The 17,042-nt window shown below is 34.4% G+C and overlaps 1 protein-coding gene across 1 annotated transcript in view; it reads left to right on the top strand.

Annotated features, from left to right (window-relative positions):
• LOC149774333 (complex I assembly factor ACAD9, mitochondrial-like) overlaps positions 1-17,042 on the top strand; it is a 119,447-nt gene that overhangs the window by 25,863 nt on the left and 76,542 nt on the right. The window contains exons 6-7 of the mRNA XM_089945441.1: positions 5,071-5,221; positions 16,744-16,846. Of these exons, the coding sequence (XP_089801567.1) occupies positions 5,071-5,221; positions 16,744-16,846 (254 nt within the window). The remainder of the gene's footprint in view (positions 1-5,070; positions 5,222-16,743; positions 16,847-17,042) is intronic.

Genomic DNA, 17,042 nt, shown 5'->3' on the forward strand with positions numbered 1-17,042 from the left:
ATTGTGCTTTATCACTGCACTTTTAACTTTTCCATGAAATTTCTTAAGGTCATCAAAAATCACTGTGCATTTGTTTCATGTTTTTTTAGTACCTTTTCTGCTTAACAAATCAGATATACAGTGAAGTAGCAACCTTGCCCAAGACTTGTACATTGTCAGTAGGTTGTGTGCAAGCACAGCCTCTGCCCCAGTTCTTACAATCCCAATATTTATAATTTTCCATTAGTTCTAAATTAAATTTCTTAAACCAGTTTTGCACCTCTGCATCAAGCATGCTTCCAAGCATCAGTGGGTTGCCCTGGGGTGATTTGGGTCGTTGGAAAGTTTTTGCCCATCTTGCTTTTTGAACTTTATATATTATTCTTGCATAGTGTTTTCACTAATCTTATAATTAAGGCTGCTATTGATATGATTTAATTTGCGTGCGGTTGTTTTCATTGTTTTAAACTAGATATTCACTATTATCTTAGTTTTGCCACCTTTTGTTACATTTGGACATTTCCTAGCACCAACAGAGACGTGGATGGACAAGATTTGTGATAGTATTGTTTAAACCATTGAAGTGACTGCCATTTGCATCAGCATCATTTTATTCTTTTGTACTCATTATTTTGGATATTTGTAGAAGTTATTCCATGAAGTTAAATATCTACTAATATGCAGACTTTGAAAGGCAAAACCATGAAGTTAAGAACCGAAGAAAATTTCTTGTTTTACAAAGCAGCAAAAATTGAGATCCATGAAAGTAAATGATACTACAGTAGTAAGTCCTTAATCTAAAGCTAATTTTTCCATGTATTCCTCATGCATAATATAAATCTGCATTATATTGCTTTAATTGTTACTTAACAGGTGTTACTGGAATGAAGGTGCCCTATGATCATACGGTACCATAAGTGTGACATCTAATTAAAGTTATGTTGTTTTAAATTAGATTAATTTTTGCAGCATATTTACCAAGCAGATACATGTCAAGAAACTTGAATACTAAACGCTGTTAAAAACTATATTAATCCATTCAGAATTGCAAAAAGAATGAAATAGAATGTCATAAAAAAGACTTTACTAGGTTCATTAGAAGTAATTGAGTCATTTAATATTTCACACTGGACCACGTGACTCGAAGTATATCTTGACAAATGAATATTGTGTTATGTGTTGAATTAAGTAATTCAATGCCAAATCACATGTTACTTACATGCATTGTCATCTATCAAAACAATCTAATTTTATCTTAATTAAGGAAGGAACACAGATCTGAGGCTTTGACAAAGGATGAGTCACTTATCAGCTTCTTGAGAATGTACTCTTGTTGGAGACTCTGAATATTTATGCATGCCAGTGGGTGATTTGGATGAAAAAGTTGCCTTAGAATCTGTCATTTCACCAAAATGGGCCCAAAAATTGAAGTTCACTTCACTTTGCATTGATTTGAAGACATTCTCCCACCCTTTTTTGTCTCAGTATAGTGCGTTTATAATGAAAGTAAATCATTATTTTTGGTATATTTTCGTTAAAAGTGGAAGGTGGAAATATAGAAAGATTTTTTTGGTTGTTCTGTGGTACATTTTTGTGCTAATTTAATCAGTAGAAATAAATTTGATTGCTATCTGCAGAATAACTGCTGATAATTCCCACAAAGTAGAAGTGAAGAATTTCTCTTGCCCAATCTGAAGCAGATTATGACACTGGACTTATCCTGGTCCATTACTAATCAAAATAATAATTGAAACCAATATTTCATCATACAGATATATGTAAGAGGCCTGCTGATTTTTGACTCTTAACTTATTTTCAAGGTTGCTGTTTTATGTTATGCAACAACTGCAGCCAAGCAATACAAAAAGGATTATTATTTTTATAAATGTCTACAAGTATTTTATCGGTGTTTGAATCAATCTGATATACAGTTGAACCCGGTTATGTCGCCGGCCTAGGGGTTTGCCAAAAAGCGTCGAGATAACCGATGATCGAGATAAACGAAAACCAATATGGCGGCAATATATTAACATGTGCTTGAAATTTCTTTATGTACATGATGTGCGTTAATAAATGAGAATGTACATGCACGTGTTTTTGGAGGTTTTTTTACACAACAGCATTGCCGCGATTTGTTTGATGAAGCGATCGGCATGCTATAAAAATGTACATACATGTTTGCTAACAACAAAAGGCATATGTGCACCAACTAACAGCAGAGATTTACCAGTATACAATACAAACCACTGTCGATTCTCGATACAAACCTTTATTATATTCTCCAACATTGCAAACACAAAGATCGCTCACAAAATCACAAAAAACGTGTGGGGTGTAGTTCGCTTTTACAAAAAGCTAACCAGTGTCAAAATTAAATTCGCGAGTCATTTCACTCTGACACAGCTCTGAAAAGTATCGTACACGCGGTTACTATCAAAAGACCGTGTTCTTGCAAAATAGGATCTCCATTCCCACGAAAGAAACTTACACGAGTCAACACCTGGCAATATTGGACCGTATATATTATTGTAGCATAAGTTAACACCCAATATAGGGATTCTTTCACTCCTGTATTTTGAGAAATAAATAATTATTTTTAATTATGCAAAACTTGTTTATTTGTTGCTTGCTATTTCTTCTTGCGGAGTTTAAGTCTCTGTAACCGTAACTTTTATCTGTTCTATTCGCGTCTTCAGAAGTCGGCCAGTTGTAGGTATAGTACGGTAGCATGATTGACTGTCACAGCATACAGTACTCGGTCCAGATATCAGCATAAGCAGATTATGATGTAACAGTACACTGCTAAGATGGGGTTGTCGATACAAACAAAGCGATTGGTCATGGGGATTGAGATAACCGACGTTAAGTGGCAAATTTGGCCTTCTTTTGTGCTCGAGATATTAGGGTTCGGCGACATAAAAGAATCAACATAACCGATGAGAAAATGCTAAGACAAAGAGAGAATTTGGTGGTTCCACTTCAAAAACGTCGACTTAATAGGGTTGGCGAGTTAACCGAGGTCGAGATAAGTGGGTTCGACTGTAAATGTTTCAAAAACATCAGTTTTAAGTGTCGGACTGTTTTAAGCTTTGTTTATCCACTGCTCCCTATTTTCACCAACAACACCCTATTCTAGCAAGAAAGCAGTAATTTTGTCAAATATTTGAGTTCAGCTTGGACACTGACTTATTATGATTACATTCACTTAAAAGCATCGCCAGTCTGAATGGAATGAGGTAAAGGTAAGCAAGCTTTACTAACATTTGATTGGGATTTTGCAAATACAAATTCTGGCGTTGTCGGGTTGCCCCAATTAAAATACAGTGGTCCCATTCTTGAACAGCCCTCCTGACTAGTTGCCACCTGCTTTTTATGGCCAGATTTCCTTGGCACTGACAACTTTATGTTCAAAAGTATCCTCAAGAATGGCCACCCCTCCAATGGGACCAGTGGCCCGCATATTAGTAAAAAAAATTTAAATTTAAAAATTACATGCAGTCACATTTTATCTAATCTGTGTCCAGAACCAGTATGTAATTCATATGTTACGGTAAGTAATCTGATTATCTTTACCGATGTCGGTTTCCCAATGTCAAGTTTTCGTTGCTGAAAGAAGTGTTGGCTAAAGTATATGTACCACTACGGTTAATTTTATATCATGGCCACATAAGATGAGGGGCACTCACATAATCATTTGAAATCTATGAACTACAGGAGCAATTTTCAATGTAGAATCCCATGCTCTGTTTGTCCTTGACAGTAACTGCATTAAATATACAGTCCATAGTCAGAGTGCTTTGAAAGTATATGTTAAGACACCAACTTGACATAAGTGGAATTTAAAAAGAGCAACCAGTCTTTTCTTTTATCCTAAGGGTCATTTTTGTTCAGATTAATTATTTTAAATTAAACTTTCTTTATACCAACATATACAGCTATGGAGAGTAAAGTTAACATGTTTACTCTGTAAATTAAAACCAGTTACATGCAGATTTTTTTGAATTTCAGTACTAATTTCTATCAATAAATTGGAATCCCTGTGCTTTGGGTCATGGTCATATGTATGATTCAATAAATTGGAATCCCTATGATTTGGTACATGGTCATATGCATGATTCAGTAAATTGGAATCCCTATGCTTTGGTACATGGTCATATGTATGATTCAGATATTATGGGAAAGTCTCAAAATAGAAATAGCTTTGATTTTAAAAATGCGCATTTTCTAAACCAAAATGTCTTTATTTCTGTTCAGTAAGGGTTATAAATGATCATTCCCTCAAGGAAAAAAAAACATAAAAATGATCTGGTAATTTTAGTTAAAAAAATTGTGGGAACCTGGGTAAAGCATCAGATTTGTATTCAAATGGTCTCAGGTTTAGTGCCTGGCTAGGCCAGCCTGGGTTGATTGCGTCCATGTGTCCTTGGGAAAGGCACTTAGCTTCCATTGGCATGATATAGCCAATAATTTGTTAAAATACTATAAAAATCAACAAGTAAAATAGTGTACATTATAAAGAAAATCTGGTTTACCCATACATAATCATATGCCTGTTATACTCTAAAAAGATGGTATACATTTTTAGGAAAAACTCTTGATTAAATATAGTAATAAAGTTGTTAAGTAGTGATGTTTGAAAACGATAGAGAAATCAGGTTTAGATGATTGTTATTTGCAAACCAAAACTGAGTGTAAGTTGAAATTTAGGTGCAGCATCCGTTAATAAACTAGCATGCAAGCTTGGCATGTGATTCATATTTGAATGTAAAAATAAGATAAATGATTGAGATCCTTACATTCAAAATAAACTCGAAGTCATTCAAATGTGTTGGATTAGGCCTATTTTTCCACAACAGCTAGGGTAGTTTAAGTACTTTTCTCAACAATTATATAAATGCTCAACTATGATACAAAGGCTCTCAATGTCCTTTTGTCAGAATACAGATAATGTCAGATGACATCTTAACAGCAGTTGTCCCCTCTAGGAAGGGGTCTTATGATAAGACATGGACAACTGCACTTTAGTTACAAGGCACAGTGTACCATAATGGCAGTGAAATGATTTGTATATCAGATGTTCCTTCTTCTCAGTGGAAGTGATGCAGCCTCCATTCAAACAAGAGCAGTTCCTTCTGAGGATGGAAAGACTTTCTACCTGACAGGGGGCAAAATATGGATATCTAATGGTGGAATTGCTGATATCTTTACTGTTTTTGCCAAAGTTAACATCACTGCTAAAAATGTAAGTAAAATAAAGAAAAGCTGTGAAACTCCTCAAAACCAAAACCTCAATATACTGGAATCACCTAAAGACCTGAATTTTTTGAACCTCTCATCTCTGAATACTGAAACAAATTTTGATCCCATATTTCAGGTTTTTTATATTTTAAAATCATGCATAAAACTGGAAGTCACTTGAAACTTGGGCATGTATGCTAGCTGCTAAAATCCTGACACATGTTGAAACAGATTAATTACAATTAGTAAGTACTGTAGAAGGCATGTCAGCGAGACAGACCTGGAAAATGCCTCTAGGCTAATTTGAATCATTGCTTCATGTATAGAGCTAGCTTTTAAGGCAAATTATTCATTACTAAATGCATGTAGGTAAGCCATTATGCATCTGTGATTATTATCTGAGCTTGATGTTATTCATTTTGTATACATGATGAAAATAACATTTATTTAAAAAAATTAAATATTATGGGTTTATTAACTAGGCATATGGTCTCACTTTTGATGCTTTGCAATTGAGATGGTCAGCACAGTATCCAAAAAGCCAGATTCACTCAATTGATTTTCATTGGGAATTTTTTTAATTCCATACATGTATTTAAGTAGCCATGACTATCATTTGTCAGAATGATGTAAGATTGAACTATTCTTACAGAATAAAATGAGATCAGTATGAATCTATGCCAAACTGTACACTGAGTATGAATATATGCCAAACTATACACTAAGTATGAATCTATGCCAAACTGTACACTGAAGAATCAAGTGGAATAACATGGCATTGGAACATATGCTGTTTCAGAGATTTGAAAGAAAATGGAATTCAACAAGAATAAAATGGAAAAGATTAGTGATGCAAACAAGCATTGTTTCAAATTGCCTGCAAATTTGACAAACTGAATAATCTTGTATGGTATTAGTTTTAGACCCAAAACATTCCATTCACTGGCCCTATAATATGTAATCTCTCTCTTTCACATGTCAAATTAGCGCTTGGAAAAATGCATACTTTTTCACATCTGCAAAAATCTCAGTAAATCAAAAATTGCTCTTTTTGTGTGCCTGAGGGTTTTTTGGTTTTTAAGGGGTTTCACTGTATTAATGACAAGATGCTTGGTTACCTGATTCAGTAACTGTAAGGCATTCCTGTCAATTTTGCTTCATGTCTTACAACACTAATGCATGTATTGCTGTCACTGATTTACACTGTTATTTTGTGCACTCCATAATTTTAATACATGAGCTTCAGTCCTTTTTATAGTAGGTGAAAACATGTTAGTTTACTCAGGTTCTACCTTTCATCTTTTCTCAATTTCTCTAAGGCTTTAGTGGAAGAACTTGTCAAAATCAATCTAATAAAATTTTGAAATAACATTGTATAATAGGCTAAATAACCAGATAAATCATCTCAGTTTTTGAGTGAGCAAAGATAAATCATCTCAGTTTTTGAGTGAGCAAACATATCTAATTAGGTATATGTGAATGGTAGATTGTCAGTGAATTCATGAATAGCCATATATGAGTGGTCATGACCAAGCTAGCCATTAGTGGGCTGTAGGGTATGTGACTGTAATTGATGTATGACTACAAGAGTAGTCATGTCCAAGCTAGTTTTAAGTGGGCTTTAGGGTGTAAGAATTTGAATCTGAGAGTAATGACCTAGCTAGTCCAGGGTGGAGGTAGTGGTGCTGCAACATGTGCAACTCTGTTGCATGAGAGCATGCATGTCTAAGCTAGTCAGCATTGGGCTGTAGAGAGTATGATTGATTGATACATGACTTTGAGATTAGTTGTGTCTACAGAGTGTAAGACTGATTGATGTATGTATTGCAGATGTGCAAATATGACTGTTTTGTGAACATAAGAGTAGGCATATCTAAGCTAGTAAACAGTGGGCTATAGGGTGTGTGACTGATGTATGTACATAAGAGTAGGCATGTCTAAGCTAGTAAACACTGGGCTATAGGGTGTGTGACTGATGTATGTGCATAATAGTAGGCATGTCTTAGCTAGTAAACATTGGGCTATAGGGTGTGTGACTGATGTATGTACATAAGAGTATGCATGTTTAAGCTAGTAACAGTGGGCTATAGGGTGTGTGACTGATGTATGTACATAAGAGTAGGCATGTCTAAGCTAGTAAACATTGGGCTATAGGGTGTGTGACTGATGTATGTACATAAGAGTATGCAAGAGTATGCATGTTTAAGCTAGTAAACATTGGGCTATAGGGTGTGTGATGTATGTACATAGGAGTAGGCGTGTCTAAGCTAGTAACAGTGGGCTGTAGGGTGTGTGACTGATGTATGTACATAAGAGTAGGCATGTCTTAGCTAGTAAACATTGGGCTGTATGGTGTGTGACTGATGTATGTGCATAAGAGTAGGCATGTCTAAGCTAGTAAACATTGGGCTATAGGGTGTGTGATGTATGTACATAGGAGTAGCCGTGTCTAAGCTAGTAAACATTGGGCTATATGGTGTGTGACTGATCTATGTACATAAGCGTAGGCATGTCTAAGCTAGTAACATTGGGCTATAATGTGTGTGACTGATGTATGTACATAGGTGTAGGCGTGTCTAAGCTAGTAAACATTGGGCTGTATGGTGTGTGACTGATGTATGTACATAAGAGTAGGCATGTCTAAGCTAGTAAACATTGGGCTATAGGGTGTGTGATGTATGTACATAGGAGTAGACGTGTCTAAGCTAGTAAACATTGGGCTATAGGGTGTGTGACTGATGTATGTACATAAGAGTAGGCATGTCTAAGCTAGTAAACATTGGGCTATAATGTGTGTAACTGATGTATGTACATAAGAGTAGGCATGTCTAAGCTAGTAAACATTGGGATATAGGGTGTGTGACTGATGTATGTACATAAGAGTATGCATGATTAAGCTAATTGACATTATACTGCACAGTTTAAGACTGTGATTGATGTATGACTGTGAGAGTAGTCATGTCCAAGCCAGTCTGGGTAGTGGTGGTGCTGAAATGTGTGCACATCTGACTGTTGTGTGTACATGTGAGTATGCAGGTCCAAGCTAGTCAACATTGAGCTGCACAGTGTGAGACTATGATTGATGTATGAACATGAGAGTACTCATGTATAAGCTAGTAAACAGTGTGCTGTAAGGTGTGAGACTTTGATTGATATATGATCTACTGTTATAGAAAGAGTCAGATACTTGGATTATTCCAATACCTTAGCTTGGTAGGTCCTAACTTTTGTCTCAGATTTTAACTGTACAATAAATTGAATTTTTAGAATGCACCAACTTTGTAACAACATCCATTAGAGCCATACAAGTTACATGGGTTATAGGTGAGGTTTTTTCGTACTGAAGTATGTTTTTCTTAATACTATAAAAAGGTCATCAGAGTTGTTGGAAACTCAACCATGACATAGTTAATGATGTCAGGTCTCTTGTAAGGATTGACTGTATATTTTTTTTAATTCAACAAAGAGGATCATACAAAGTTTGCACAGAGTTTTTTCAAGTTCAAATTTTGTTGAATTTTAAAAAAGAAATGGTAAATCCTTATAATTAAATTCAACAGCATAAATAGTTAAATAAACTCATAGTTTAATAACATTCTTTTATTTAATCATATTTGAATTTCATTCATAAGGTGTAGTAATACAGAATAATGAAGATTCAGGATATATATACATCAGTCAGTCAGAGAAAAGTGTTGTTTTCTTAAGCCACACTCACTACTCAGTTAAAGACAAGGCCACCACTTAAGTAAAAAAAATCAGTATCCATACTTGCATGATAGAAGTCATCATTCACAAAGACTTTCGTTGTTTTCAGACAAAACACGATTTGGTTCTTCATTTTTATCAATGTTTAGGTCTTTATACAAATTGCAGCACAAAATGCCTTATCTCTATTATTTTGAAAAAGGTCCAGTATTTGGTTCATAATTAAAATTGTACATAAGAAGTCTGAGTTTGAGTGATCCTCTATTCTATATATAGTCCTCACTGAGTATTATGGAAAGAAAAGTAGTACAGTTGGATATGGCTTAGCAAAAAATTGGTATGAACCCAAAAAATTCACAAGGGCCTGGCCAATCAGATTGCTGTAAATCGTAATGACAATAGAAAAATTTAATTATTATTAATTGGTTGCATTTTCCTAAAACTAAAATTAGATTAAATAAATTAGATAACAAGAATAAAACAGATTTTGTGCTTTAATGGGATCCATTACAATACCTGTGTTACAAGAGGGTCAACAGTATATTGAGGGGCTTTATGGGGTGCCTCATTTGTTGAGTAGGATACAAGATGTACCAGAATTACACCAAGAAATGTCCACAGAGGTATATGTTGTTTGTCCATCTGTCTTTATGTATATTTGTCATACCTTATTTGAGTAGTCTGTTTAGGTCACTTTCATGAGTATTGTTAGCCCCATATTCAAGCAATTTGGTATGTAGATGCATCTTGGTAAGTGCTACTCCATTGTATCAAAAGTAAGATACTGTGACTGACATTGTGTATCAGTGACTTTGGTATAAGTTTTGCATTTAGGTCACAGTTTATAAGGTATTGTTAGCCCTGTTGTCATGCAACTAGGCAAAAGTAGGTCACTGGGATCAAACTTTTAAGCATCAGTGACTTGAGTTTAGTATTAAGTTTAAGTCACAGTTTATAAGGTATTGTTAGCCCCAATGTCATGGCAACAAGACAAAAGTAGGTCATTGGGATCAAACCTTTAAGCATCATTGACTTGAGTTTAGGTCAGTTTTTCAGGCATGGTCAGTTTTAGGGTCATACAGCATGATAAATGGATGGGCCTTATCAGAGTAGGTCATTGTGACCTAAATTTCATGCCTAAATGACATTGTGATGGTAAGTTTTGGGGTTAGTATATTGGGCATAAAGAAATGCAGCTTTTTTGTGTAGATTAATCTTGATTAGTAAAACACTATCTCTCTAGTAAATGTGACCAAAATTTCATGCTTCATTGACTGGTTCAAGTTTGGTGATTAGGATCAGTTTCTCATTTTCATACAAATGCAGGGTTTTATAAATATGGACAGTGAGGCATCTTGTGTTCTTTGAACATATTTCCGGTTGTCCTGTAATTATATGCCATATGATTTGATTGCAGTGAGAGTACATTCTCTTCTTTTGACTTAAGATTAGGTATGGCATTGCAGCCATGTAGACTGTATTATACTGCTGACACAACCTAGTTCAATCTTTTCAAGTTTATATTGGCCAGTTCGATAACGTGATTTACCTCCCTTAAAGAGTAGCTGCTGAGTAATCATTCTTACAACATGCATCCATTAGCCACTTACAGGGAGCATAAGAACTCTTAGCTCTTAAATCTATTAAAGTTTATACTGATATACTTAAAAATGCTTGCCACACCATATGATATTAAGAAAAAACTTTGTAACAGTTTATATCCTTGAATTCATATAAAAACTGTAGAGTATCACACTTACTTAAATAGATATTGAATGGATGTTTGTTCAATGGTCTTAAACATTCCTGGTTGCTCAGACACAGAATATTAACTTTTTTCGGACAACATAACAACTAAAAAATACCTACTTAATTATGTAGAGTAACTGAACCATAATTTATTTATCTAATTGTAAAGACATTAAGGTCGACAAATTAACCAAATACCTGAAAATTATTTCAGAGACAGATTGTCTAGTTGACATACTTTGGGATGATATTGGAGTATTTTTGAATGGTTTTCTCATCAAAAATTGAAACAAAATGGAAAATATAGTTAAGAGATCTTCTGGTAGTATTGCATATATCTACCTTGACTTTGCTACGACAATGAATTTACATTAAATATAAGTTGAATTTAACAGTTCATTGGGGAATTGTCCGTGTTGATACAATCTCACGAGTGTACTATTTTGGAACTGACTGCATGTTTTACACTTCAGATTTTGGTATTCTGTGACACATTATTGTACTCTATTCCTTTGTACACATTAAATTTTCATGATTTTTGACAGTCATGAAAGTTTTGATAAAATCACACAAAAAATATCTCCATATTCAATATTCAAAACACAGATATGACCAGTGTTGAGTAATATAAACACAAGATCAACAAAAAACATGTGGGATGATAATGTTACGATAATTCAGGGGTCTCAAACACGTGGCCCGCAAAATGATTGGCATCACAAGGTGTCATGAGAGGTAACAAAGGTGGTGCAGGCCTTTGACCATTGAAAATGCCCTCATGCGGCCCTCAGGGTGCTTTGAGTTTGAGACCCCTGTGACACTTTGTATTACAACATTTTAAAATATGCCATAAAAGGCCAAAAAATAGTATCTAGTCCAAGAAAAACACATTCTTTGGAGATGATTCGTTACTAGAGTGAAACAATTCATTGATATATTGATGCATCAATACATTTGCTGAAATGATACACATATCGATACAAGAGATGGAGAATCGATACAAAACGATACTTTCTCTAAGCATGTTATTTTAGTCTTCAGCAGTCATGAATAATTATTATTAGTTCCCGTGTTAGTCTGTAAAATTATAATCCATCTGAAACAACATTTGCAGTTACAGGCACTCATGTTTATTAGTAAAAACGAACAAGATTGTTTGAGAATACCCATTCGCCGTCTACAAGTTAACATGGCATGGTTCCTAATCTGCACCACCACTCCACTTTATCCCCCCCCCCCCAATCCATGCTAATTATCTTAACCCAGAAGTATGTTAAGCTTATACTATACAGTCCAAATGTGTTCCACATGTTTAATGAAGTACTTTACTCACCATGTAATAACCACTTTCACATGAAGTTTCTACTTTGAATCGTATCTGGACTTATTTGGTTGATTTGAAAGCTTCGCTACAGGTGTGCTGCATGTTGAAATATGTTACGTTGAATTCTCATCTGTGGTTATTGCTTGTTTTGCTCTAGGTCTAACAATAACCACCAATCAGAAATCAATGTAGCTTATTCTCTGTATGACAAACAGGAAGTATTGGCAGAGCAACAGAGAGACTTCACAAGAAAGTCATTAGCTATGTCAAGTACTTAAGCCAGGGGTCTTAAACTCAAACCACCCTGAAATGATTGGCAGGCTGCATACAGCCCATGGGGTGGGTGTTTGAGACCCCTGACTTAACCAAAGATGCTTTCAGGGTATCCATTGCATGAATTGTGCAAGCAGAGAACAGTGAAATGCGAGAACTCCTGCAAATTCGTTGAAAGTCCCACATATGATAATGTGCTCGGCGAAGTATACAATTTTTATTTAACTGTTCTTGTCGCGAAATCTGTTTTTCTGGTAGCAGCTGTTCCACATCTGAGTTCTTCAAGCATAAAATGAATGATTGTGAAACTAAATTTGATTAGTGCAATGTGCCCAGGAATAAAAATTATGGCATAGTTTGAACCATTCATGAAGAAAGTTGTACAAATGCGTGTTTGAAATATGGGCTACCTATAAAACCCAAATGTCTGATTCCTGGTGTGGTTCATTATGATTTAGTTCAGCAAATACTTGCTGATGATAGTGATGATAACAATAATTTTAGTTATGAAGTATATCAGATTATTCGAGCTGGGAAAGTGTTCATGGAGATACCAGTGATTTTGAACCTGAAATGGTGTTAAAATAAAGTCAGAAATACATGCTGGATGGACAAAAATTAGACAGCATGGCCCTTTCAGTGGTATTTCGAAATTAAATGTACCAAGGGCAGAATACTAAGCCTAATTAAAATAAGATGATTTAAAAGTAGAACGTAATCTTTTTTCAAAAATTAATCTAATTCGCCCTGTGGATCATATGCTACAAAACCATATACATTTATCCATATCAGTGTTAAGATAAATTGAATAAAATTAGGGTTAAAAAATGCAACTAAGAAGTAAAGATATTTATTTTAATACTTCTGTCTGCACAATCAATAATGTACTAAATACCCTAATACAGCAATTTGGAACAGATAAGAAATTTGGCACATTAGTCAGTAAACTATTGATTTAACAAAGGAAGTGTATGTTAGTGAAAAATCCTTTTTTGGAACAGATGTATCCAAAAGATAATGTCTGTGATCTCTGGAAAATTGTACAATACAGTCACAAAGATCTGTTTCCCAACATATTCATGCTGATAAAACTAGCAATGTGTATGTCCCCTTTCAGAAAGAAGCACTGAACAATATTAACACAAAGAAAAGGAACAGAGTATGCTCAGAATTAACAGATTAATGCTTTACAACTAGAGATGGCATCTGTCAAAGATGTTGATTTCAGTAGAGCTATAAGAAAGTGGAGCAGGAACAAAGAAAGATGTATTGAAGTTTAAATAAATACTGACCTATGACCATTTCTTCCTCCCTTCCTTGTTTCTCTGATAAAGGGGGAGGTCTGTCTTCATCTCTCCATAAATTGAACATGGAAACAATTTAAAAATTTCTCTTTTTTATGCAGATATATTTAACCAGTGACTTAAGGTGCTGATTGAATAAATTAAATTTGCATAGAATGAGTGATGGGACATATTTCAAACTGCTGAAGTTTATCACTTTGTGTAAGTTAAAAGAAATTTGTCGAATAGAACTGTGTTGTCAGTAGTTTTCCTTCTTCAGTAACAAATTCAAATACCTGTGGCTGTAGCAGTCTTTTGTATCTACAGGAAATAAAATATGATTTTGTTGGTATTTAGCCTTATTCCCATGCCTGGATTTGTTCTTGATGAGGAAATTGCATTATTTCTTCTGTTTTGAAGATAACATCGTAATGTCTTCCAAGAGTAACTGAGACACAAAATTGGTAATAATATGTTTTCAAATCATTCATGTTGTACAAAACAAAGGGAGTTAAATGGAGCCACCATTAAATGGCCTAAAACGTTGGATAAAACTAACTGCAACCAACAGGTAGTCTGTTTGAAAGTATTGTTGTTATCTTCTCATTGTTCTCATTGAAGAGAATTGCATATAAATATATGATAACTACATGTTTATATGTCTGCATACTGAAAATAGGAATAGAATGTCAACATACATGAAAGGGTACCACCTACCTTTCAAAGACTGGATAGACCATCAAGTTCATATGTGTATCGATATGTATCATATCACAGGCTGCATATTGTGAATCATATCGATACACTGCACAAGTGTATCATTTCACCTCTATTCATTACTATCTCATCATGCAAACTGTCTCTAAATTTCAGTTATCTATGCAAATGGAGCTATATTTCTATTCTCTATGCAAATGGAGCTATATTTCTACTCTGTGCAAATGGAGCTATATTTCTATTCTCTATGCAAATGGAGCTATATTTCAATTCTCTATGCAAATGGAGCTATATTTCAGTTCTCTATGCAAATGGAGCTATATTTCTATTCTCTATGCAAATGGAGCTATATTTCTATTCTCTATGCAAATGTAGCTATATTTCTATTCTCTATGCAAATGGAGCTTTATTTCTATTCTCTATGCAAATGTAGCTATATTTCTATTCTCTATGCAAATGGAGCTATATTTCTATTCTCTATGCAAATGGAGCTACATTTCTATTCTCTATGCAAATGGAGCTACATTTCTATTCTCTATGCAAATGGAGCTATATTTCATTTCTCTATGTAAATGGAGCTATATTTCAATTCTCTATGCAAATGGAGCTATATTTCTTGGGGCAGAACTGCAACCACGTCATTAATTTTTTATCACAGCAAATTGCTACAACATTCCAGCACTCAGACAATAGCAGATAAATATTTGTTATGTAAATTGTACAATTTATGGGCCACAAAACTCATTATGTAGCCTTTTTTACTCTTAGTTTAGAAGTATCTGATGATAAGAAAACTATGTTTTCCTTTAAGTCCTCTATTACAATTATGTGTAATTTAGGTTGCAATAGTTGTAATTTATATGCTCATCATTCCACATTGTTGAGACTGTGCCATTTCTCATCTTGGGTACATACTTTCAAAGGATCCTGAAAGTAACTTTGGAACTGGCTTAAAGGCTAACCTACAAAAAGCTCCTTTGCAGGAAAGCGACCATTGTTTTCATCTTGATTTTTACTTTTCCATCACAACAATTCAGTATTCATTATTCAGATAGGAGATAAAAATACATAATTCAGGTATTCTTTTTGAGTATCAATGTGCACACATTTGCTGCAAAAGAATAATATTTCAATTGAGTCATTTTGCAAGAAATTACCAGGCAGACATGAATAATGTCTGCATTTTACAGGTTTCAAGCGTCATAATTTTATGTGAAGTCAAAAATGAGTGATGGGCCTCTTGGATAACTAAATAACTAAATAAAGTTAATATTATGCATTAAAAGTAACATAAAAACGTTAAATCTCTGTAATTCAAGAAATGTATTTTCTGTTTAGCCTTAATGAAATTAACATTCCATTTATAGAGTTTTCAGACCTTGCAATTATTTTTATTTATTCTGTAACATATAAACTTATAAAATAAAACTTAGCTTTTGTTATTCACTAGCAAAATACATCATGTTTTTGAAGTTCTTTAATTTACATATTTCATGTTGGAGACTGTTGTGACATAAATTTTAACAAACCAAGCAGTAATGCCTCATTTTTCTTTTGGCTTGAACTTGGTACAATAACCATTGTAGGGAGTTGCTCTCTGGAAGTGGTAATTTATACTTTTATTATCTTTGGTAGTGGAGAACACATAAAGGGACATAATTTCAAGACACACTTACCGAACTGGGCCATAAGCCTCAAGAAGATTGTCTCTAAAAATCATTTAAGGATGGTTGGTACTCAGAAATGAACAGATTGTTGGTTTCAGCACCCTTAGTTGCCTTACCTGTGAAGCACAGACAAGACATTGGTAGAACTTTTCCAAAGCATTGTTATTGTTGCTGCAGGCATAAGTACTAAGTTTTGGCATTTAGTGTTGACATTGATGCATGTACAGTCATGAAAATTGCATCTGTTATAGAGAGTTCTGCTTATCACTGGCAAAACATGGTCACAACGCCCTACTTTTCATGCTACATTGACTTTGTTGGATATTCATAATATGCCTCTGTGGAGCAGGTACTACACAGCATTTGGTATAAATCTTGTTTGACAGTATCTTGCTATTGTGTAGAGAATTTAAAAAGGTATCAATCTGCATTTTGTTTCACTACAGGCATTTGAAATGTGCATATTCTTTTTCAAGCTGACTTCATTTCTTAGTCACACATTAAAAAAAATATTTGTCAAAAGTTTTGGGCATATCTAGGTTACGTCCTATTAGAATCTTTTAGTTTCCATGTTAAAAATAGAACTGAACAGTTAGAGTCTTGAACCATTTATTAGTTTGTTTACTCATTTGATCAAATTATATTTGTATATCCCACTGCAAATATCGTAGGGCATATTGTTTTACCCTTGTCTATCCATATATCCACCCATATGTCCATCAGTCCTGTTAAGTTTGGCATTTAGGTCTGGCACATTTGTGGGGCATTTGGGTTCCATGAACACATCATTTAATTGTTATTACAGGGAGAGAAACAGGATAAAGTCACTGCATTTATTGTGGAAAGAAATTTCGGTGGAGTGTCTAGTGGCAAACCAGAAGACAAGCTGGGAATTCGGGGATCAAATAGTAAGTTCTTCGAAGGTAACAAGTTTGTTACAGTTGATTCTTAATAAGATTCAGGTTAGGTTATCAGCTAAGACCATGCAGTTGTTACTTAATTTTAATAACTGTTTCAGGACACATGCAAATGAAACAGATTATTGCAGATTCTCCAGATGCACATTTGCAGATGCTGATGGAGGAATCATTGCAACAAGAATTT

Source organism: Sinohyriopsis cumingii, unplaced genomic scaffold (assembly GCF_028554795.1).
Source record: "Sinohyriopsis cumingii isolate HCF-2022 unplaced genomic scaffold, ASM2855479v2 utg000349l, whole genome shotgun sequence".
NCBI classification, from domain to species: domain Eukaryota; kingdom Metazoa; phylum Mollusca; class Bivalvia; order Unionida; family Unionidae; genus Sinohyriopsis; species Sinohyriopsis cumingii.